We start from the raw sequence: 23293 nt of genomic DNA, 5'->3' as shown, positions 1-23293 counted from the left end.
GGTCCTCAAGCTGCTATCTTATTGCTCCTTTCCTTGGATGCTAAAATTTGAGAAAGTGTAGTCTTGACTTGCTCCTGCTTCCTCATCACCATATCCCCTGAATCCTTGTGATTTAGCTTATATTCCACCACTCCTAGATTACTGGATACCTCAGGAACAAAAATACTGGTATTACTGTTACTGCTTCTATAGAAAGAGGAGTCTGGGTTATTTTTCACAGGTTAATAGGAAATCAGGGTTCACCTAATTTGTCTTTAATATTTGTTTCTCTTTAAATCATGCTTTAAAAAGTTAAGTGTTTATTTTATATTTTAGCATAGGGATCCCTGGGTGGCGCAGCAGTTTGGCGCCTGCCTTTGGCCCAGGGCGCGATCCTGGAGACCCAGGATCGAATCCCACGTCGGGCTCCCGGTGCATGGAGCCTGCTTCTCCCTCTGCCTCTCTCTCTCTCTCTCTCTCTCTCTCTGTGTGACTATCATAAATAAATAAAAATTAAAAAAAAAAAAAGCTATTATATTTTAGCATAATATTTGTCCTTTCTCTTAATCTTTAGCAAAATATTCTGAGGTTTAATTTTATGTAGGGCAAGTGAAAACTGAAGAGACAGAAAACTATTTCTGCAAAAGAAAACTAGACACAATAAAATGTCTAGATTAATTGACACCCAAGAAATAGCATGGCCCAAAGGCTTTCTGAATAAAATTTGTTGAACTGAACTCTGTAGAGTAAAATAGGCTTATAAAAGGGGGTATCCATTTATCCATAATACCCTTTTTGGTACAGAATAATTGAATTGCTAAGAATTTCTTCAAAATAGTAAAAAAAAAAAAAAAAAAAAAAAAAAGTAAGAGAAAAAAAGGTCTGGTATTTAGGACTTCTTATCTCATAATATCTTTACTTCCATAAAGACCCAGGCTTATTTTTTCCCTCTCTTGACACTCAGAACCCGTGGTCTCACATGGAATGGTATTGGTAGTTCCTTCTTTAGTATCCTCATTATTGCTAAATTTGATTTCTCTCCTTGATGGGATCTCAGTATCTTGATATCTATGTGTAGGAACTGTTCTAGGTGTTCTAACAAGTATTAAGTGACAAGAACCCCATGGGCTAAGTACTATTATTATTTTCATTTTACCGATGAGGAAACTGGATACAATTTGCCCCAAGTCATAATCCTAGGATTTAAACACACATGCTGTAGCTTCAGAATATATACTTCCAACCACTATGCTCTGCTGCCTGTTTGTTCCTGGTACCTTTCTGCTTCACTCATGCTGTTCCATTTTCCTTAGAATCCTCAAGCCTGGCAAAGGGTAAAGTTGGAATGTGGGAGAACTGAGGTGGAGTCAATATATTGGGGTGGTCATGAAACTTTCCTAGCTCTATATTTAAAATGACATCACCCAGTTTTCTGTTGGGCAATAACATTAATACTACCTTTACCTGCTTTAGTATACATTTTACTGATTGCTTTCATTGTTGTCTCCTGCCCACCACAGAAGCTTCATGGTGGAGGCTTAGGACAATGCCTAATATACCCTAAATAAATAATGGTATGTGGCAGAGAGCTTCTGAAATGGCTCTCGGGTAGCCCAGGTGGCTCAGCAGTTTACCGCCGCCTTCAGCCCCGGGTATGATCCTGGAGACCCAGGATCAGATCCCATGTTGGGCTCCCTGTGTGGAGCCTGCTTCTCCTTCTGCCTGTGTCTTTGCGCCCCCCTCCCCCTCTCTGTGAGAATAAATAAATAAATCTTTAAAAAACAAAATAAAATAAAATGACTCTCAGTGCTCTTCCCTACTGATATGTATGTCCTTGTGTCAACCCCTCCCCTTGAGTATGGCCTAAATCTAGTGACTTGTTTCCACCAACAGAATTCAGCAAATGTGATGGGATGTCACATCCACAATTAGGTTACAAGAAATTATGACTTTTGTTTTGCCAGCAGACTCTTTTCTGCTGAGTTTGATGAAGTGAGCTGTCATGTCAGAGAGGCCTGTGAATTAAGGGTGGCTTCTGGGAAACAGCCAGCAAGGAACTCAGGCCCTCAATTCAACAACCCTTGAGGAACTGAATTCTGCCAATGGCCATATGAGCTTGGAAGAGGAGTCTTTCCCAGTTGAGCCTTCAGATGAGTCCACAGGCATGAGTCTTGCTCAATACACTGGTTGTGATATGGCCACAGGCATGAGTCTTGCTCAATACACTGGTTGTGATATGGCCCTGTGATAGATCTGGAAGCAGAGGACCCAGCTAAGCCATGTGTGGTTTCCTCACCCACAGAAACTGTGAGATAATAAATGTGTATTATTTCAAGCCACTCTGTTTTGGGGTGGCTCATCACAGTCAGCAACAGATAATATATTATAAATATATAATAAAAGCTCATTAAATGTTGAGTTTAATGATTTAAGAATACTAAGGATTCTTATAATAAAAATCCTTTTAAAATATGATCTGGGGCACCTGGGTGGCTCAATCAGTTAAGCATCTGCCTTTGGCTCAGGTAACGATCCCAGGGTCCTGGGATCAAGTCCCACATCTGGGTCCCTGCCGAGTGGGGAGCCTGCTTCTCCCTTTCCCTCTGCAGCTCCCCTCGTTTGTTCTCTCTCTGTCTCAGATAAATAAATTTTTTTAAAAATAAAAAATTAAAATAAAAAAATAAAATATGGAGTGATCTTATTTTTGTCCTTTGGTAAGTCATTGTTCTGTTTGGCCTAGAATTTTGTCTGCCAATATATTGAAAAGTGAAAGATTTTAAGACTTGAATGTATTATAATATTGCAATGGCATGGTAATCCTCCCTTGAGGATCATTAAGACCCTGACGGGAGAGTTATATTCTCTCTTGGGTCCTACATGTAAACAAGGAGGTGGAGATCCCAGCAATAATTAAAAACCATGGAGACAACTGAGGACAGTTCAAAGACATTAAATGTTTGGAATAATTATTGAAAATGTCTGTGTCATCTTTTTAGAGAGCTTTTAAGAGCGGAATAGAGTTTATTTCAAAATACCCAAGATCTCTTCTCTTTCTAGTTCCTCCACTGGTAGCTACCATATTGGTCTAAGCCACCATCAGCTCTTGTCTGGATTATCCTCCAAAGAGTCCTAAGCCCATGAGATACTGTCTAAACATAGATTATGTCATTTTCCCCGATGGCTTCCAATCCTCCACAGGGTAAAATCCTCCCGTTGTTCCCCTCGCACTATGAATAAAAGCTCAAGTCCTCATTAAGATCCAATGAAGCCATTAAGGACTTGCCACCACAGGCAGTATCTCCTAGGTTCTGGAAAGCAGGCTCTTTATCAGGACTTGTTTGCTGGGTTGGACGTGTGGTGGGTGACAGAGACCTCCCAAACAACCACTGTAGAACAAGCTGAAGTGGGTAAACCACAAATAAATGGGTAGAAAAAAAATGTTTATGAGAACTCCGGAAACCCAGTTTAAGCAGCGTGACAGGCCTGTGGATGCTGGAAAGGGACTGTGAATTGCAGAACCAACTTTGGCATTGTCAGCAGTAAAAATAGGGTAAAAATAGGATCCACAAGTAAAACCAGGAAATGTAACCCAGAGCCTTTACTGGTTTGGCTTAGAAAAACATGGAAAAATCTTACTTGTTATACTGATGAGTAAGAACAGTTCTTTAGTTCTTTTAGACTTCAATGAGAATCGCAAATATCAATGTTAAGTGTGTGTGTCTTTGATAAAGATTATATAAATACAAATTCCCTCAGGCCACAAGTCAAATTTGGTGCATAATGCCCCCATTTCTAGACCAGGCACCATGTAGTTATTTGCTGCTACTTAAGATTCTTGGTAAACACTCAAAAAAATGCCTCATTTACCTTTGACAAGCCTTATGACTCCCCAACCAAAACCTGCTGAGTTTGAGTGAACTGGAAACTTTTCTCCCTGGAAGTTCCCATTTAGTGGGCTATCTTAGTTGTCAGCAGTGTCAGAACTACTTTGAAGGCAAAGAGCCATAAATGACCCCAATTTTGCAAATAAAAACTTAATTATTGCTCAGACTAGCAGTGAAATTAACTTCAGAGACAACTGAGAGCAATTTACCTGCATAATTTTCCCTGGCCCTAATTCATTAGAAGTAAAATGAATCCTGAAAAATTGTAAATTATTCTGGTAAATATGAAGCTTAAATGTAGTTTTCAACTTTCACTTTCATGTATTTTTGGCAAATCCATTTACCTCAATATGGCATAAACATGCCTTTCAACTAAGGTTACATTTATTCCCTTTGAAAGACTAAGTTTTTTGGCCAAGTGCCTGTCCCCCAGTGAATAAAGCTACTATTTCTTTTTCTTGCTGTCCAATGTTTAAGGCAAAATCAGTGATCTTTGAGGTCTGTGTGGTCAAACTGGCACATATTGGGTACCCATCGTCTGCCAGCTGGGAAGGCACAACTCCTGAGTTAGGAGAATCTGTATTTGGGTTTCCTGTGTGTCTTCATGTACATGGTATATTGTACAGAGCCTAAGAGGAGAGTCAGTACTGGGAGAAAGCACCCAGAAAGCTTTTATACATTTTTCTTGGTTAACAGATATACCTAGAATCTTGAAACAAGATATGATATTGCATGGAGGTCAATGGCTTGGGGACTGCCTCTGTGACCTTAGAAGGGCAACTTAACTTCTGTGTACCTTAGTTCCCTCCTTTATGAGAATAACAGTGCTCTTTGAAGATTATGAAGAGTAAATTACATAATGCACATAAACTGCTATGTCTTAGGCACACGGAGCATTCAGTTGACGGCTCTTATTCACTAATGAGATCTACTCTTAATAGTAGGTTTTAGGCTTCTTTGGATTCTTTTTTTTTTTTTTAAAGTCTAGTTCATCTGTATTTTATTTTATTTATTTATTTTTTAAATTTTTATTTATTTATGATAGTCACAGAGAGAGAGAGAGAGAGAGAGGCAGAGACACAAGCAGAGGGAGAAGCAGGCTCCATGCACCGGGAGCCCGATGTGGGATTTGATCCCGGGTCTCCAGGATCGCGCCCTTGGGCCAAAGGCAGGCGCCAAACCACTGTGCCACCCAGGGATCCCAGGCTTCTTTGGATTCTACATAGTATCTAACATGTGGCACATAAACAAAAGTATCACTATACTTTGGCAGGGATTCTTCACATTTGACATTTGTTATTTATTTATAGAATGGAATAAGGAAAATTATAGTAGATTAAATTCAGATTGTCATACTTGAATTCAACCATGATTTTTAATTCTATGTATTTTTATTTCTAAAGGTTGTTTAAATTACTGCTTTCGCAAGAGAAGAAAGCACTTCCGTTATTTTATTTTATTTTTTAAAAGATTTTATTTATTTATTTATGAAAGACACAGAGAGAGAGAGAGAGAAAGCAAAGACACGGGCAGAGGGAGAAGCAGGCTCCATCCAGGGAGCCCGATGTGGGACTCAATCCTGAGAGTCCAGGATCACGCCCTGAGCTGAAGGCAGGCGCTAAACTGCTGAGCCACCCAGGGATCCCCAGCACTTCCATTATTATCATCAGTCTAAAGCATATGGCCCTGTACCAGGCACTTACCTGGGAGTAAGAGGTTTAAGAGATAAGACTTCTGGGAATTAACAATTCCAATTAACAATTAACAAGATTCCAATTAACAATTCCAATTAACAATTCACAAGATTAAACTTCTGGGAATCAACAATACACAATGATGAAAAATAAACAATCAACTGAATCAACAGATTTATATCAACCATAGTGAAAGCAATTTATATTGATATTTAAAGACAAAACTACCCTTCATTTTGTAATCTGAAAGGTCTGTTCTCTGATTTATGTAGTCATTATTGTTTGGAGGAACTTGAGTTGTCCTTTCATGGATGAGCCAGTGTTATTATAAAGTGCGTATGCCATGAAGCTTTATATTATTTCCAGTATATAAATGTATATTTTAAAACAAGGGACATTATCTGCCCCCCTAATTTATGGGACATATCTGGAAGTTGCATTTAGACAACAATAAGTTGAGGAAAGAAAAAAATTTAAATGTATCTGTTTTTATAAGCTGATGTTTGCCAAAAGAAAATGAGGCAAAAATATCATGGAAAATAAGAAAAGGCAGAAATAGCCTCATTGTGTAGGGAAATGGCAATAAAAGAGCAATAAAGAAGGGAAATGGCAATGAAAGAGCAATAAAGCCATAAAAGGAAGATATTTCCCTTCACATTATTTTTTTTAAAGTAGCCTCCACATCCAGGGTGGAGCCCAGGCTTGAGCTCACAACCCTGAGATCGAGAGGCAATGCCTAACCGACTGAGCCACCCAAGTGCCTCCATGTTATCTATTCTTAAATTACAGTGTAATTTAGCTGTAGGTCTTCAATTTTGTGTTAATGGCATTTTTTAAAGATTTTATTTATTTATTAATGAGAGACAGAGAGAGAAAGAGAGAGAGGCAGAGGGAGAAGCAGGCTCCCTGCATGGAGGGAGCACCTGTCTCCATGCAGGGAGCCTGACGTGGGGCTCAATCCCGGGTCTCCAGGATCAGGCCCTGGGCTGAAGGCAGCACTAAACCACTGAGCCACCCAGGCTGCCCTTAATGGCATTTTTCTTAATCAATGAACCTAACTGTAAGTATTTCCTCCTTATCACCTGACGTAGCAAGTGCAAATTAACTTTAGCTTGAGGAGAGAGCCTCTGTTGTATTCATGTAATTTTTCTTTTTTTTTTTTTCATGTAATTTTTCTAAATCAAGTCTAGGGCTAGTAGCTTTGTATTAGTTTCTTGAATATATAATTTAAGCTTCTAATCTAAGCATCCCAAATGCCCTCCTAATACAACATGCTCTTCAGCATGGGGCACTAAGTACTCAGTGCAACAGTGTCAGGGAAATTCTACCCAATCTGGCTGCGGAGAAATGGCATAAGCTGACTTATCTGGAATTCTTTGATGCTTCTACTGTTGAGGCATTTTTTTGGTTAAACATGATCAGATTAAGGAGGACGGCAAGATTAGGCAGTCCAAGGTTCAAATCTTAGCTTTGCTGTTTACCTTTCCATGTCACATGGCTGTGATGTGCTCTAACCAGGTCCCGCCTCTGGAGTCTGGGAGAGGGGGCAAGGCTTGGGCACTTCTTTGCTGATAAATGAACACATTTTCTCCTGGTTCAGGTTGCCTGCTGCTTCGGGCTCAACTAATTCCTGCCTATGGTTCCCCCAAAAGGAGCCAAAGTCTCTGGGTTGCTCTTAACCTTCTCTTTCTGTTCTTAAAGAAATGAAACAAAGCAAAACCTCCTAAGATAAGTGGAAGAAATAGCACCTTGCTCTGATGTGACCCTAATCCAATGACATCTAGCTTTAATTGAATATTACGTATAAGTCATCAATCCATGCAGAAATGCAGCAGACACTGTCCCACAGGACAGTTGTCCAGGGTGGATTAGCAGGTCCCAGACCACACTTTGAAAACGTCTTCACTAACCCATCAAGACCATTACTGAAAGTTCCCATTTTCTTATTTCATAAATTAACCCTGTATATGGAGACCCTGCACAGTATCGGAGCAAGACTGTGTGGGACATAAAACCCAGCAATGATTTTTCAGGAAGAAGTATTCTGGAAAGAGTTCATAATTCTTGGATTAAATACTTTCAGTTTAGTTCTTTCAATATTTTTTGGTTTTAATTTGGGAACAGGGAAGATACAAGATGTTAGCAAGCATGTATTAAAACCCTGACACCAATTCTTAGAAGTACAGACACTGGTGGTCACTACATCCCACCTTGCCTCTCTCTCGTGGTCCTGTCACCTGTCTCCATTTACACATGATCCTCCTTGAGGTAATTTCCCCACGGATGCATGCCATGTTTTTGCTTTCAGTCACATTATGCAGAGAGCATTTGGACCTGTTTTTATACCCCTTGTTTACCTAAATTCTATTACGCTGTGATATAAGAAAAGGAGATTCTTGACAGCCACAGCTGTTGATTAGCAAATTCAGAGTAGGACCCAAGGGGGCTGCCTTTCCTAAGCAACTCTACTGGCCCGCAATCACCAATCACTTGGAGTCTGAACCCTGGAAAAGCTTGGAGTAAATTCCATGGTCCCCGGGGAAAGATTTCTGGGGTAAGTTGCACCAGAAACCCCAGGCACATTGGGGTGTAAGATTCAGAGGTCATTTTTTTTTTTAAATCGCCCATGAAAATGAAAAACTAAGAAACTTACAGACCTTTCCGTTTGCAGTCCAGTGTTTGTATGGGAAACACGTAATTGTAGCAAAGAGAAGAGTCCACCTCGGGCTTGATGACTGGGGGCCTCCCGGACACTTGGGGTTTCGGGTCTAATTGTTCCCTCTCCTCTTCATCGCACAACTGTTCAGGTTTTATCTGCCTCAGTTTTTTGTTTTTTAGCTCATGTGGGCTTTCGCACTTGGCGTAGTTCCCCAAGTTCCGGTTTCTTGGGATCTGCAACATTGAAATTAGGGTCTCCATCTCACAACTGCAGTGCCAGGGGTTGTCGTAGAGGCGCAGGTAGCCCAGGAGAGGCGTGTGAAGGAACACCTCCTCCGTCAGGACTTGGAGGCGGTTGTGCTGCAGCAGCAGGGTGGTCAGTTTATTTAAACCAAAGAAGGCCTCGCTCTCAATCTTGGAGATCTCGTTCTGCTGCAGATCCAGGGTTTTCAGCCTCTTAAACCTGGAAAACATCTTGTCCTTCAATATGCGGATCTTGTTCCTGGCCAGCAGCATGTGCAGCAGATCCGGGGGCCAGTCGGGCAGCACGTAAACCAGTTTCCTCTCCTGACAGTCCAAGTACTTCTCGTGGAGGTACGTGTAGGCCTCGCAGGGGGGCCCCGAGCCCCTCCGGGCGCCCCCCGGGCTGGCCTTGCGGAGCTCCGCCGCCTCGCAGAGGCCGAGCAGCATCACCAGGGCGAGCGCGCGCATCCTGACATCCAGCTGGCCCCGGGCCTGCACGGACGGACCGACGGCTTCCTGGGCGCTCCGAGACCCCGCGCACGCGCACCGCAGTCCCTAGGCCGTGCGAGAAAACACTGTGAGCCTGGGGTGCCCCACCCTGAGCAGTCTCACAAACACATGCGCTTCCCTTACATTCGTACTGTACGGTGGTGTGATGGACGGCTGACGTCATGATGCATGACGGCATGTGACCTGATGACGTGGGTATGACATGATGATTCGACTTTTGCATATGTTGTGAGATGATCACCTCAATGAGTATATATACATAAAATATATATATATATTTATTTATATATAAAATATAAATATATTTATACATTTATAAATAAATAAATATATTTATATATTATATATTTTTTTTCTTTTTTTTTTTTCAAAGCAAAGACATTGCAATGAATAAAGGCCCAGCCTGAACGGTGCCCCCTCCCGCCCGCCTGCTTTGGTGGCTGCACCTTGGGGCCCTGGGTTGGATGGAAGCCTCTCCTGCTGGCTTCACTGTGTGACCTCAGCTACTTACCGAACGCCCTCTCCTGCATCTGTGAAGTGGGGCATGGATGCCTCGCAGGAAGCACTGCTGCCAGGAGGAGACAGGCTCAGGCGCCTGAGACTCTGCCCAGGGCGAGTCTAGGGGAAGCACCTGGCTGTGTTAGGGCTTAGCAGTAGGAAGAGTGAAACAGTGGATTCAAGAAGTTAAGGGGAGTCTTCTTACAATCTTGAGGTGTGCAAAAAAAAAAAAAAAAAAAAAAAAAAAGAAGTAGGTGTGCAATAGCTAGGTCCTCCCAAGCTTTTTTTTTTTTTTTCCCTGTACTATCTCCTCATTAACCAACCATATTCAATGTGAGATACAGAAATGCTGGAAGTATACTGCACCGGCCTTGTCAAATCTTGCACATGTTGGCTTGGGTGTCACCTTAGCAAAGCCTTCTCTGACCACTCTGTTTAAAGTGCATCTCTTCCCACTTGCTAGCCACTCTCTACCCCCTTTTTTTGTTTTATTTTGCTCCATGCTACTTATCACCATCCGTCAAAGTAGATATGTTACTTCTTTTGTTTGCTGTCAGTCTCCCCCAACTAGGATGTGAACTCCCCAAGGGCAGGGATTTTTGTCTGTTTTGTTCACTGCTGTATTTCTAGCATCTGTAGAATCTCTGGCACGTAGAGGGCTCTTGGTAAACATTTGTTGGATGCATGAATTACTGACTTTTATTCTATAAAAGTAATATCATCAATTTTGTTACGACATTGTTTTGAGACTCTCTTTTCTTCCTTCCTAAGTATTACTGATGACTTCTAAGATCTGCACATTGCAAAGAATTGTTTTCATTTTTAAATTCTGAAAGTGATTTTTGGTTTGCATTTATTACTTGGGACACAGTCCTAATTCTTGGCAAAGAAAGAAATGCTCAAACTTAATTTATAATTAATAACATTTCTGTTGTTATTATTGTGGAGCTAAGTGGTTATGAGCAGCAGATGTGTTTTCTGTTCATGGTAGCAGTGTGAATGCCAGGATCACCCCCTTGCCGGGAGTGTTCCTGCTTGATGGGGGTCTCCCCCACCGAGAATGACTTCCCTCCCTTTGCCTCAAGCATTCCTCCCCTTTACTGTTTTGTGTCCTCTCCCCTAGATACTTCTTTTCTGTCTCTGATTTGGAGTTTCACTTCCTATCAGTCTAGACCCAGGGTGCTGACTATATAACACTTGGCTCTCTAGCTCTTTGCATACATGTGTCATCTTTAGGTGCAAGACCATAAGTTGGGCAGTTGCCTCTGGTCCCAGAGTTAATCAGCCACTTGGCCTTTCTGATGCTCCGCTTCCCTGTCTGTAATTCACTGTAAATTGTGAATCGAATTTAAACAAATCATAAATATTTTGTTAATTATAATGCATGCTGAATTATTTATAATATGCATGCTGACGTATGAGGGGACGTTTGCTGATGCCTGTAACTTACTTTAAAATGCACACAAAATAAAATGGATCGAAGGGCAGATGTTATTAGGTGAATATGTGATAAAAGCAAATACAGTGGAATATAAATAAAATCTAGGTATATTCATTGTACAATTCTTCAAGTCTTTCAACTTTTCTGTTTGAAATTTTTATAATAAAATGATAAAAGAAGACAAAAATGAAAAAATGAACAAAAAGTCATGCCACAAAAAAAGCAGGTTGGTTTTCCTCCCAGCTGAAAGCTCTAAATATATACTATTTTCCCCAAAGTAGTGTTTTCCTTTTTTCCCCCCTTTCTTCTGTAATCCTTAAATGATAATAAACATGTGTATAAATTTTAATTTTAAAGCCAAAAGAAATCGGTTTTCTGGGAAAAGAAGCATATACTTAGAACAAGTTACTTGCCAAGGTTTTTGTTTATTTTCTAATGAATACATTGCATTGAATGTAGGAAGAAAAATTTTAAGTTTAAACATTTGCACTATGTTGTTTAGTGATGTTTAACCTGTTTGATTTAGGCCTCTGTAGAAATCTGCAAGAGCTGAATGTCTCTGACTGCCCAACACTCACAGTGAGTATATGAAACTTATTTTACTGTTATTTATATAGATTCAGACTTGCTATATTGGAGTGCCAATACACAGAGATTTTGCCAGAATACATGCCTGTGAGCTCATTTAGGATCAAATGTGTAAAAAAGCAAAGTATGTTAAACATTGGCAAGAAATTTTATCCCGTTTGTATAATGCTATTATTAATCCTGTAGCTATATGCCCAAGGTTGGAGTCCCTAGAAGATGGAAACTATTCAAGAATTACACAAAAATGAACTATATTTACATTTAAGGCCATATGTTTGTGAGACAGAAAAAAACAGGGTCCCAGTAGAAACAACAGGCTCATTTTAATGGTCTTTATGGCTATCAATTGTGTGCCAATAAAGGTGGAAATGTAACCCTGGGCAGCTCCTTCCTGCTCTCTGTCTCCAGGCTTTTCTTTTACTTCCAATCTATCTTCCACCCTGTGAGCACATACATTTTCTTTTCTTTTCTTTTTTCTGATTTTTTAAAATTTAAATTCAATTTGCGAACATATAGCACATGTACTTTCTAAAAGGCAGATCTGATCATTTCACTCCCATTTTCTGTCATTTATACACACATTTGTCATCTACACTATTCAATAAAGTCAAAGCTCTTTAACGTTACAGTATCTTGGAGACCCTCTGGTTTTGCCTCTGCCTCCTTTTCCACCCTCCTCTTGCTTCAATTCCTGCACACACATTAAGTAAGTTTCAGCAACCACACAGTCAACACTTTCTTTGCTGCATGAGCCAAGCTACTCCTTGCTTTTTGCTCAGACTGAGTTCCTCGCATGGAATCCCTTTTTGCTTTGTCCTCAGGTGTTGCTTTCTTCTTTGTCAGGCTTTAAGGCTTACTTTAGGTACTACCTCCTTTATCAAGACAGTTCTGACACCCAGGGCTGGGTTTGTTGCTGCCCCTCTGGGTTCCTATAATAATTAGTCCTAATCACACCATTTATGCCTCCTCCATTCGCCCAAGATGCCCAAAGGGCAGGAGATGTGTCTTATTATCTGTGGTAGTCATAACACATTGCACAGACCTTGGCACATAGTAAATACTCTGTAATATTTGTTTAATGAATGAAATTGTGTGGAGATACTGAGTAGGTAATGAATCACATGGCCTAGAACTTGAGATTCCATCTTGGGTTGATGTGTCTGTATTCTTAATTAACATTACAGAAGTGAATATGATCAACCTAGAGAGAGAAAGAACGTATGTAAAGAGAATTTAGGATTGGACCTTGCAGATTGCTGACTTTTAGAAGTAGGCAGAGGAGAAGAGATAAAGAAGAATCGTAAGAGAGAACAGTAAGAGAAGTAGGGTGAAAACAGAAGAGTCTGACTGTGTCACGCTCTTCAAACTCCAGCATGGCACACACACACCTCCCAGCATCATCATTATAGTTCTTTCAAGCTTCTGTTGAATTCTGTGGGTATTTTTAGTACCTACTACATTAAAGATATGTTTATCTTTATGTATAAAGATATATAGGGAATTTATATGCTATAAAATACAAGTGTTAGAGGCAATTTAAAGTGAATCAAGTTTTAGTTCCTGCCCTCAAGGGGCTTCAGTTCTGCCCCTGAATAAAAGATCATAGTCTTTAAATTTGGCTTCCTAATAGGGAAGTCAAAACAATGCCATCTGCACTGAATTTGTGAACATCAAAGTCTTTTCCAATTTTGGAGTCTAATACTATACAGGGCTGATAATTTTATCCAGCTACATTTTACTATTGTCTTTCTCTTTGAAGCATAGACTGGGAGACAGGCTTACATTTAAGGAGTTGAGAAACGTTCATTCAAAAAGCTGGCCTTATGAATATATTATTTTCTAAGAAGCTTGCCTTATGAATATATTACATTCAGAAAGATTTGGTGCATTGTGGACAAATTCAACCGTTTTGCAGTGAAGACATGCAAACAGTTTTTGCATTTATGAGCTCAAGCATTTGGGGATTGAACCCTGAGTTTTTTTTAAATGCTGAGAATAGGATTCATCTGATGTTTCTTGGATTCCAAGCTCCTCCAGACAGGAAAATGCAGTGAATGGTTTGCTTCCTTATCTTAAAGGAAAAATCAGATTCCTCTATGGTGCATAAAACACACTTCCTCTTCCTGGCCCCACATTTTCACCTTCTCTGTGGCTAGCTCCCTAAGGGTAGATAAACCAGCTTTCTATCCTCTCTTTGCCCATCTCATTTGCATTTTTGCCAGTCTTTCAATAGGTGCACAATCACTTTGATATTTGATTGGCACCATGAACATTTTTGAAGACAGATTTTGTTTATATTAAACTGCAATGCCACTCATTATGATTCTTCTCCCCATTCCTTCTGGGAAAATTGTACTGTATACTTTTAAAAAATCTATCCACATATACCTAAATCTTGCATTTTAGTGGTGGAGTATCTAGAAAAATTGCCGGCAGCTTGAAGGCAGTGGCAAGAATCCAGTGTTTGTTGAAGCCCTGTATGTGCACTCATGTGGTGTCAGCACCCAGAACCTTTCCTATAGCAGAACTACCGCTTTTGCAACTGCAGGATTTTGTTATTGTAATATCCTTGGCTTCGGGAAATAGGAATAGAATGTTAAACATTGATGATCCTGCTGAAAATAAACCTTTGCCATCCTTAGTGGTGTTGGAGGGAGCCATATTGAACACGCACAATTCTTTCCTAAACCATATCCCCTCGCCAAGTGACAATTTGCCTCTTCCTGCAATGGCCTATTCTTTCCAGGACGGATGTGCTACAAATATTTAAAACTAGCTGACCTCATTGGTGTTCCTGGGGAGACTCATCAGCTATCATTAAATAAATAAAAACCTGCTGCTACTTACTCATACTGGAACGTCTTATAAATAGTTACCCAGATGAGAAGCAGCTCCACCACAATCAAAGCTTGCAATTTATCTGGTCTTATAAATGTCAATTTAGGGCTCAGGCTTGAAATGACTGTTGTTTCCCTGTCTCCTGTCACAGTCACTGTTCTCTTGTACCTCAGTTTCAACTCCCTGGGGAAGGGTTGCTTGAATCTTTGAAAGTCTCACCCACAACACCCTCAACACTGAAATTCAGGCTCAACATGTGTGTAGCCTATATCTTACTTCAGACCATCTCAAGTAAATTTGTTGAGAATCTGTTTAGCTGTTGTAATATACTAACTAATAGGACCACAGAAACTTCATTACACCCATTCCCCCCCATTTCTATAAATATATATGTGTAAATATTGAATCACTTTTAATGAAGTCCAGTTGAGAGCATTTACTATTCCTGTCTTCAGAATGATTTTAGCAAGTTTAAAAATAGATCAGGTTTTGGGGTGCCTGGGTGGCTCGGTTGTTTAAGCATCTGCCTTTGGCTCAGGTCATGGTCCTGGGATAGAGACCCACATCAGGTTCCCTGATCAGTGTGGAGTCGGCTTCTCCCTCCCCCTCTGCCTCTCCCCTCACCTGTCTCTGTCTCTCAAATAAATAAATAAATAAATAAATAAATAAATAAATAAATAAAATCTTTAAAAATGGATTAGGTTTTAATCACTTTTATGCATCTGAGGAGCCAGGAGTGTTTGACACTTCGAAACTTGGGCTCAAATTTTCTGTCAGAGGTGAACTTGCAAGGGTTCAAATTTGAACGAAGTGACATTGTGATGGAATGGGACTTTATCTCCAAAGAAAAGGAAGGGGAGAGAGTAATGAAGCTTCAAACAAAACCATCACCTTCTGTTTAGTTTGATTTACAATTAATAACAAAGAATATGAAGAGACCAAGGCTTGCATATACTTTTTGGGAGCAGGGAGAGAGATAATAGGGAAATAACAAAGCCTGTTAGACTTTGATAAGATTCTTCCCTCTGTTTCTATGCAGGATGAATCAATGAGATACATCTCTGAGGGCTGTGCTGGAGTCCTGTACCTCAATCTGTCCAACACGACTATCACCAATAGGACGATGCGACTCCTGCCAAGGTAATTCTTGTGTTATCTGTATTGCCCTGAAAACACTTATGCTCCTCTAGGCTCTGGCTTGCTCTAGCATTCCCCAAAGGCAGCGTTCCTCTTGCCAACACCCCACCACCGTGGTAACAGGACCGCTGCTGTCAAGTCCCCAAGCTAGTGCCTATTCTCTCCCTCCTGGGTAGACCTGGGTTAAATAACTGGTCCTCTCCTTGGTCAGCGTTTTTGTGTCACTCTTGGAGCCAAGTGCCCAGTAGCTTGAATTAGGCTACTGCCTGTCTCTTTCTGGTCCTCCTTCCTGGGCAGGGGAGCCTGGCTCTTAAATTCTAGTCCCATGTCTGGATCCTTGACAATGGAACCCCAGTGTCTTCCCTCCTTGGACCCTGAGCACTGCAGTCCCACATTCCCTGTGGCCATGCTCTGGTTAACCCGTCGTGCTCTGGATCTCCACCACCTCCAGGAAACCTGATACTGATTGTTTTTTGATTTATGGACTGTTGACAATCCTGAACACAAATGTTGCTTTTCCTCAGCCAGTGCTTCTTTGAGGGAGAAGGGACAGAAGAATACAAGACATCACCAAAAGTTGACAGAGTATTTATATTTATGTCATTCAACTACCACTTATTTTCACCAAGGAAATATGAATCAGGAAGAGTGGATAATCATGTTAGGAGAGATTAAAAACATTTTACAAACTATTGTGAAAAAATGAACCATTTTTGAGATTCTAACTTTCTGGGATCCTTTGAAAAATGACAGCAAAGCATTTGGAAAAGCTAGAGAAAATTCTATGTGGCAGTTCTCCTTATCTTCTGTCTCTAATTGGTTTTCTGAAAATGTGCCAGCCTAAAAAAAGTGGTAACATATTTTCTGTTTATCCCATTAATTGAATTTCCACTTGTAGTCAAATCTATCAAAACTTCCTTTAAAGTTTCTGATACTTTTAAACATAAAAATTTTTAAACACCTTCCAGGTGTTTGATGGCACTTATTTTTTTTTCTTGTATGATTTGTTTTTACTTAAATCTATAATCAATCTAGAATTTATTTTGGTAGATAAATGAAGCAAAGATCTAACAGGGTTCATCAAACTATGACTCGTGTGGTCCAAAGCCTGACTTAGGGCAGTCCATGAGCTAAGGATATGTTTTACACTTTCAGAGTTGTTAAATAAATAATCAATTACTCCAGCATCATTTATTGAATAAACCTTTTCTCAAGTGATGTGTGATACCTCCTTATATATCTAAGATTCTTATATAGGCAGTAAATGCTCAAAACTCATCACTTTCTAATATTGTCTACACATTACTCTCACCTGTGTTCTGGAGGTTATGTATGTGCATTGAATCTGTCTGTGAAAATACTACATAATAGTTTGCTACTGTGCATCTCTTCCCAACTCCGTGTTCAGTAACCTCTTATTGGTAGCTTGGAATCAGCCACCAGTCAGAAGTATTCTACACCCTGGGAAGTAGCAGACAATACAAATTAGGGCTTGACTTATTTTTTTGTTGATTGTTTAGACTTGAGCAAATGATGGAGAAAAATAATAAAGCAGATTAAATTTAAAAGTTCATCGTGTTTGGGGTGCTTGTGTGGCTCAGTCAGTTAAGCATCTGCCTTCAACTCACATCATGATGCCAGGGGGTTGGGGTGGAGCTCGATCCCATGACCCTGAGATCATGACCTGAGCTGAAATCAAGAGTTGGACGCTTAACCAACTGAGCCACCCATCTGCCTCCTGTACCCCTGTATTTCTAATCTTTATGTTGGTGTATTTTAGATTTGCCTTTTATATGAAGCATATAGCTAACTTGTATTTTAAAATGTTTCATTCTGCCTTTTTTTTTTTTTTGAGTCATTCTGCCTTTTTAAGAGCATAGTTTAGAAGATTAGTATTTCCTTCCAAGTGGAGTGTTATGGTCTTATTTTTATCATCTTTTTGATTTTTCTGTTGCTGTAGTCCTTGTTTCCACCTTTTGCTACATAAACTATGCTGTTGACTTTTATAGTCTTAAGGTATTCAGAGGTATGTGCATATGCTGTTCTGTATTCCAATCAGTGGCTATTTGTATGGTTTTTTAAAATATGCTTTTACTATGTGTTTCTCCAGTTATCAAAATCATGATGGAACAACGATTTCATATTTTCATATTTGTGATGATGCTTATGATTATGTAGTACTGACTCTAGTTTCGTCATTCATTGATGGTCCATTTGTTCCACAATTTCCTTATTCTTTAAATCTGATTTTTTCCAATGGTGACTGTAAATATAGTTTTAAAAACTTTTATTCAAAAGATAAACAAGTGTTAGATTTTAGGCCCTTGTTTTCTGAAAATTACTTTCTTTTGTCTTGGAGGGTGAACAACAACTCCTCTTGGTATGTAGTTCTTGAATCATGTCCTTTACTTTCTTCTTAAAATCCTACAAATATTGCCCCTTAATCTTTGATATCTCAGGTTAAAGAGAAGGGTAAAGCTTGATTTTTTTTTTCCTTTGTTGGTAACGTTTTTTTTCTGCCACTATGCTTACAGGAATTTCCTTTTTTACAAAGGAATTAAAAACATTTTCCAAGTTTAATTGTATCATTTTACTTTTTTTTTTTAAATTTTTATTTATTTATGATAGTCACAGAGAGAGAGAGAGAGAGGCAGAGACATAGGCAGAGGGAGAAGCAGGCTCCATGCACCGGGAGCCTGATGTGGGATTCGATCCTGGGTCTCCAGGATCATGCCCTAGGCCAAAGGCAGGCGCCAAACCACTGCGCCACCCGGGGATCCCTAATTGTATCATTTTAATTAACTTTCCTGGAACATGTAAATGTTTTGAACATTAAAACTGAAACCCTAAAAAAAAAAAAAATAAAAAAAAAAAAATAAAACTGAAACCCTTTATCAGCCAAGGAAGGTATTTTTCTTTTTAATGCTTCTATTCCATTTGTTCAGGTGCTATCTTAAGAATTCTCTTTTATTTGTAGGTTGAATTTTTATTCCTGTCTTTCAAAGGTGCCAGCATCGCTCTTGCCATTTTTTCTCTGTATACATTTTCTCAGCATACTACATTATATCAGTAGTTCTCAAAGTGTGTTCCAAGGATACCTGTATTCCAGTAATTGTTTAATAACTAGTTTATGTAGGGGTTAAGGATATGTTCTGATTTGTAGGATTTACTGATTTCTGTGATGTAAAATACTACCACCATGATCAATTTTAATATACCAACATGATGTCATTGTATGTGGAGTTGGGAGTTGGCTCTCAGGGGCTGGTGCAAGCCAGCTCCAGTGACACCACTGTGGAGGGCCCTGACCCTCTCAGGAATTCTAGAAGGCTCTCTAGTCCTCCAATATAGAATATTAATCAGTACTTTTCTTTAGGCATTCCATATTGAGATATATATGTGTATGAGTATATGTGCATGTATGAATGTATGTGTATATGTATATATAGAAACACAAAGAGAGAGAGAACATACATGTTTTTGTGTGTGGAGAGAGAGAGAATACATTACAAAATCCATTAAATCCATATGTGAAAATCTGAACTTACAAAGTAGATGATTTGGGATATTGTACTTTGAGATAATCTTTTCTCCTAGGAAATTTAAAATAATAGTACAACCATGCAATTTTTTTTAGTTTTTTAGGGCCATTTATTGTACAAATGAAGCTGTACCATTTGTGGGCAACAGTTAGAAAAACAGGACCCAAAATGAGAATTTTGTTTTAATTTTAACTCTAGTTCTTGGAATTGAGAGAACATCCAGGGTAAATGCACTGGGTATTAATGATTTTTGTCATATGAAAAAATATTCACTGACTTTCTTATCTATGATAAAAATACATTTCATAATGGTTCTCTATTTTTGCTCTGTTTTCCATTGTTTCAAATATGCTTGGGTATGCAAAAGTGTTCTTTATACTATAAATAACTGGAGAAATGTTGTTTGTGCTGTTGTCATTCTCTCTCCAGTGCCTTTAGCATTTTTTTCCAAAGAAATCACTTACCAGAAGAAAAATATAATTTGTTTGCCCATCGTGAAAACATTGATTTGCCAGCATCTTATTTGAACATTTTCCCTCACTTCCTTGGGGACTTACTGAGTTTTCTAAAGTTGAAAATGAGGGCTGCTCCTAGCTCATACCCATTCCAGGACATTTTTACTTCTAAATATTTCCTGAATCAAACCCTTTCCATTCATTCTACAACCTAGGTGGCACTCTCAGCACTTCTTTTGCCATAGCGTCCTGACGGTTTACTCTTGGTCTCTCTTCAATCTATTTTGCCTCATGCGGTAAGTATCATCTTGAACAACAGTCTTGTCTTTGATGACATGCTTAAGGTCTAGACTCTTCCCTTGCCATCCCCAACATTATCTGATCAATCCTACCTGCCCAGAATTCCCAAGGGAGGCCCTTAACTCTGGTCATCAGATTGCTGCATGCTTCTCATTTTCTACAGCTGGAATGCTTTTCTCCTCCTCTCTGCTACACCATTGCCTTTACATCTCAAGTCATACTATCTTACCAGAATTCCACAATGATTTCTCCTTTTCCTGAATCCTAATAGCAACAACTTATTCACCATGTATTGATCAGTTACTGTGTGTGAGACATTCTGGGCATACAGGAGTGAATAAAACTATTATGATCTTTGCTCCTTAATGGAGCTTCATGTGTTATGGTGACACGGTGTTCCATTATTTTTCATACTGACCCTTCAAATGGCTTGGAGACTTATTCATAGTCTTATCAGTAACCATCAGAGTGAGGCAGACACAGTAAGCTATTGCCTTGACTGGACATCCTCAAGATCTACCCTATGAATAAGATTGAAACACTGCATTTGGATTTCTGCAGAAATTCTATTATGCAAAACTGCCTTGTGAAACTAAAGAACTCAACACTCAAAAGAAACTGCCTGCAAATCCTTTCTTTTTACAGACGAGGCCTTGTCTTGGTGATTTTTCAGAGAGATTTTTGTTTAAATACATAATTCTGTGTTCCTTCCAATAGTAATTCCCTCAGGTATTGGTGATCTAACACAGAAGGTTTCAATTCTTTAATGGAAAAAAAGCCGAAAGAAAAGAGAAAAAGTGATTTCTGTTGTTTCTATAAGAATTGTGACCTCTTAAAGTTTATGGTAGCAGTAGAAAAATAAATCACCAAGGGAGCCCCTCCCCCCATTAGAAATACTTAGTTTATCAAGTAATTAGGAAAAGATAAACACAGCCTTCAAGCACTGCCTCAAAGTGGAATTAGAAACACCAAGTTGTCTCTGGCTTGAGAAAATGATGAACCAGATCTTACTCACGTAAGGGATTTACTTCTTTGCCAAAATTCAGAATAAAAAGTTGCAGTATTGCATAAAATTTGCCAAGTGATTTCACTGTCAACTAATTATTTTCCCATCCCCAAGAGCTTTAAGTCTGTAGCCCTGTAAATCCCTAGAAAGGCCTATAGGGTCACTCAGGGTTCCTCCTGTGCTTGGTTTTCAAACGGATGGCTCCCAGGAGGTTCCACTTTGAAGACAGCCATCTAGGGACTTTCAATCTGGGAGCCATTTAGTCCGGTGAACAACTTCTTTTGCCAAACCTGAGGTTCTTAACCTGGGGTCAGTGGATCCCCCAAGGAGACCAGGTTCCCTGAATTTGGTGGGGGGAAAATCATCTCTATTTTCACCAAGCTTTAACTGAACTGTAGGTTAAAAACTCAGAGTAGCATTAGCGGTTCCTGGGACTTTTTTTACCATATAAATCTCAAATGTTTTATTATAGTTGATACAAGGATCTCAAAGTATCACTGACACTCATCAATACTTCAAAATCATGGGTAGTTATTAACCCTACCACTAGAGCTTGTTATTTAATACGCTGATAAAGAAGCACATAATTTATTATTCCACTCATTTGGCTATAAAAAATTTTGATAGTGATATCTTTCAATATAAATAGCTGCTTTTATAATTTTAAGTGTTTTATTTTACACATTAAAAACATGATGCTAACCAAGGGTTCATAGATCCAGAGGTGTCTGTTACACACAAAAAAGTTACGAACTCCTCATTCAATTCCTATTTTTAGTATTTTGAGTAAAAGGACTTTTAGTATTGAGTGTTAGGACTCAAAAAAATCAAACAGTAGGCTTGGACTAGATTTGAATATATTTGAATATGCATAATTTTGTAAGTAATACCTACATTATTTTAATTAAAGATAGGCTAATCAATATAGAGGTTAAAAATAGGTTAAGAACAGTCTGCAAATGAGTGGGCAACACGTGAGGGGAATAAAAAGTATTTTGGAGGCTACCAGTCTCACTGAAGTTAAAACAGATTAAATAGGGCATTAAACCTTGACCAAAATTAGGATGTAGATGTAACGTGAGGTCCTCCAAACTCTTGGAATCAGTTGTATGCACCACTGTTGTCAGATGAGTATTCATTCCATTACATGAAAGAAGATAGAATGAACTTCTTAAGAATAATTAATATTCTATTATTTGAAGTAATTGTAGCAATAATATAGATTTTAAAGCTCTACCTGCTGAGTTGAATCATCAAAAGTCATCCTTAATATAATACTGTTCCATCTATGTTCTTATGTAATTGTCATACCTCTAAAAGGAAAGCAGGGATCCCTGGGTGGCGCAGTGGTTTGGCGCTTGCCTTTGGCCCAGGGCGCGATCCTGGAGACCCGGGATCGAATCCCACATCAGGCTCCCGGTGCATGGAGCCTGCTTCTCCCTCTGCCTATGTCTCTGCCTCTCTCTCTCTCTCTCTGTGACTATCATAAATAAATAAAAAAAAATTAAAAAAAAATAAATAAAAGGAAAGCAGATAGAATTACATCCGTGTTACAGACGAGAAAACCGGGATTCAAGAAAGCTGGTCAGGGTTAAAAAAAAAAAAAAAGAGAGAGACAAAATATTATAATCTCCACTTAACAGATGCAGAAATAATCTCTGAGAGGTTAGGGAAGTTGCAGTAAGTGTCAGGGCTGAAATCTGAATCCAGTTTGGTCAGATTCCAAATCCTTGTGTATTTTCCATTGTGTCGTACTGTCAGCCTTACTATTCCTTTCTCCAAATTAGAGAGCTAAAGGTTTGTTAGCAATGACAACCTCCCACACACCCCCAAGAAAACTGTACTTTACTCAGTTGAATCACAAGGGTACACTCCAGGGAGAGGAAGATAAAGCGTTCCAGAACTTTAGCATAGCTCTTGGCTAACTCAGGGGCCCCAGGAGAGGGGACGTGTCCTTGGGATGTTAGTGCTGCTTTCTGCTCCATGGCCCTGCCCACAGCCACTGGGGAACCCAGATGGCGTCCCCCTTTGTTCTGTTGAGTTTCATGGACAGTGCTAGAGGGGAATGTGTGTTCTGCATCAAATAAGTCACTATGGAATGGGAATCATTACATATCATATAGATGTGTTTTCAAATTTTAGGAATAAATCTGATTAACTGTCAATGCTTGTGTATCTTATTTCCCATTTATGTGAAAGTAAATTTTACTTGTCATTTGTGGGCTTTTGAGGGATAGAGAGGCATCATCTTCCCACATTTTGTTCTTTTTGCTTTCCAATTTGCTGTTAAACTGTTGCAGATCACAAACCAAGAGTATGTTGTTAATTCCATTACAAGAGCGAGCAATAGTGGGAGTTCTTGCACTTTTAAAAAATGCCAGGCTTAGGAAGGCTTGGAAAATTGTCCACAGAATCTCCTCAAACGTAAGTCCCTGCACGGTAGTACAGGCTCATCTTAATTACCCTCCTTTTTCTCTGGAAGCAATCATTTTGGTCATGGTGGTAATGCCATATTTAATC

General features: G+C 39.3%; 2 protein-coding genes across 3 annotated transcripts in view; one reads left to right on the top strand and one right to left on the bottom strand.

Annotated features, from left to right (window-relative positions):
* The window catches only part of FBXL13 (F-box and leucine rich repeat protein 13), a 200828-nt gene that overhangs the window by 87524 nt on the left and 90011 nt on the right, over nucleotides 1-23293 (top strand). Inside the window, exons 10-12 of one of the 2 annotated variants that reach the window (XM_072759902.1) lie at nucleotides 11434-11486; nucleotides 15373-15473; nucleotides 19683-19763. In XM_072759902.1, coding sequence (XP_072616003.1) covers nucleotides 11434-11486; nucleotides 15373-15473; nucleotides 19683-19763 — 235 coding nt within the window. The remainder of the gene's footprint in view (nucleotides 1-11433; nucleotides 11487-15372; nucleotides 15474-19682; nucleotides 19764-23293) is intronic. The other variant, XM_072759903.1, reaches the window with a different exon arrangement.
* Nucleotides 1-23293, bottom strand: part of LRRC17 (leucine rich repeat containing 17) — a 29609-nt gene that overhangs the window by 5322 nt on the left and 994 nt on the right. The window contains exon 2 of the mRNA XM_026006090.2: nucleotides 8215-9013. Coding sequence (XP_025861875.2) covers nucleotides 8215-8926 — 712 coding nt within the window. The 5' untranslated portion in view covers nucleotides 8927-9013. The remainder of the gene's footprint in view (nucleotides 1-8214; nucleotides 9014-23293) is intronic.

The sequence above is a fragment of the Vulpes vulpes genome, chromosome 5 (genome assembly GCF_048418805.1).
Source record: "Vulpes vulpes isolate BD-2025 chromosome 5, VulVul3, whole genome shotgun sequence".
NCBI lineage: Eukaryota > Metazoa > Chordata > Mammalia > Carnivora > Canidae > Vulpes > Vulpes vulpes.
Note: the sequence above shows the minus strand (reverse complement) of the source record. Positions and strands in the feature narration are given on the sequence as shown.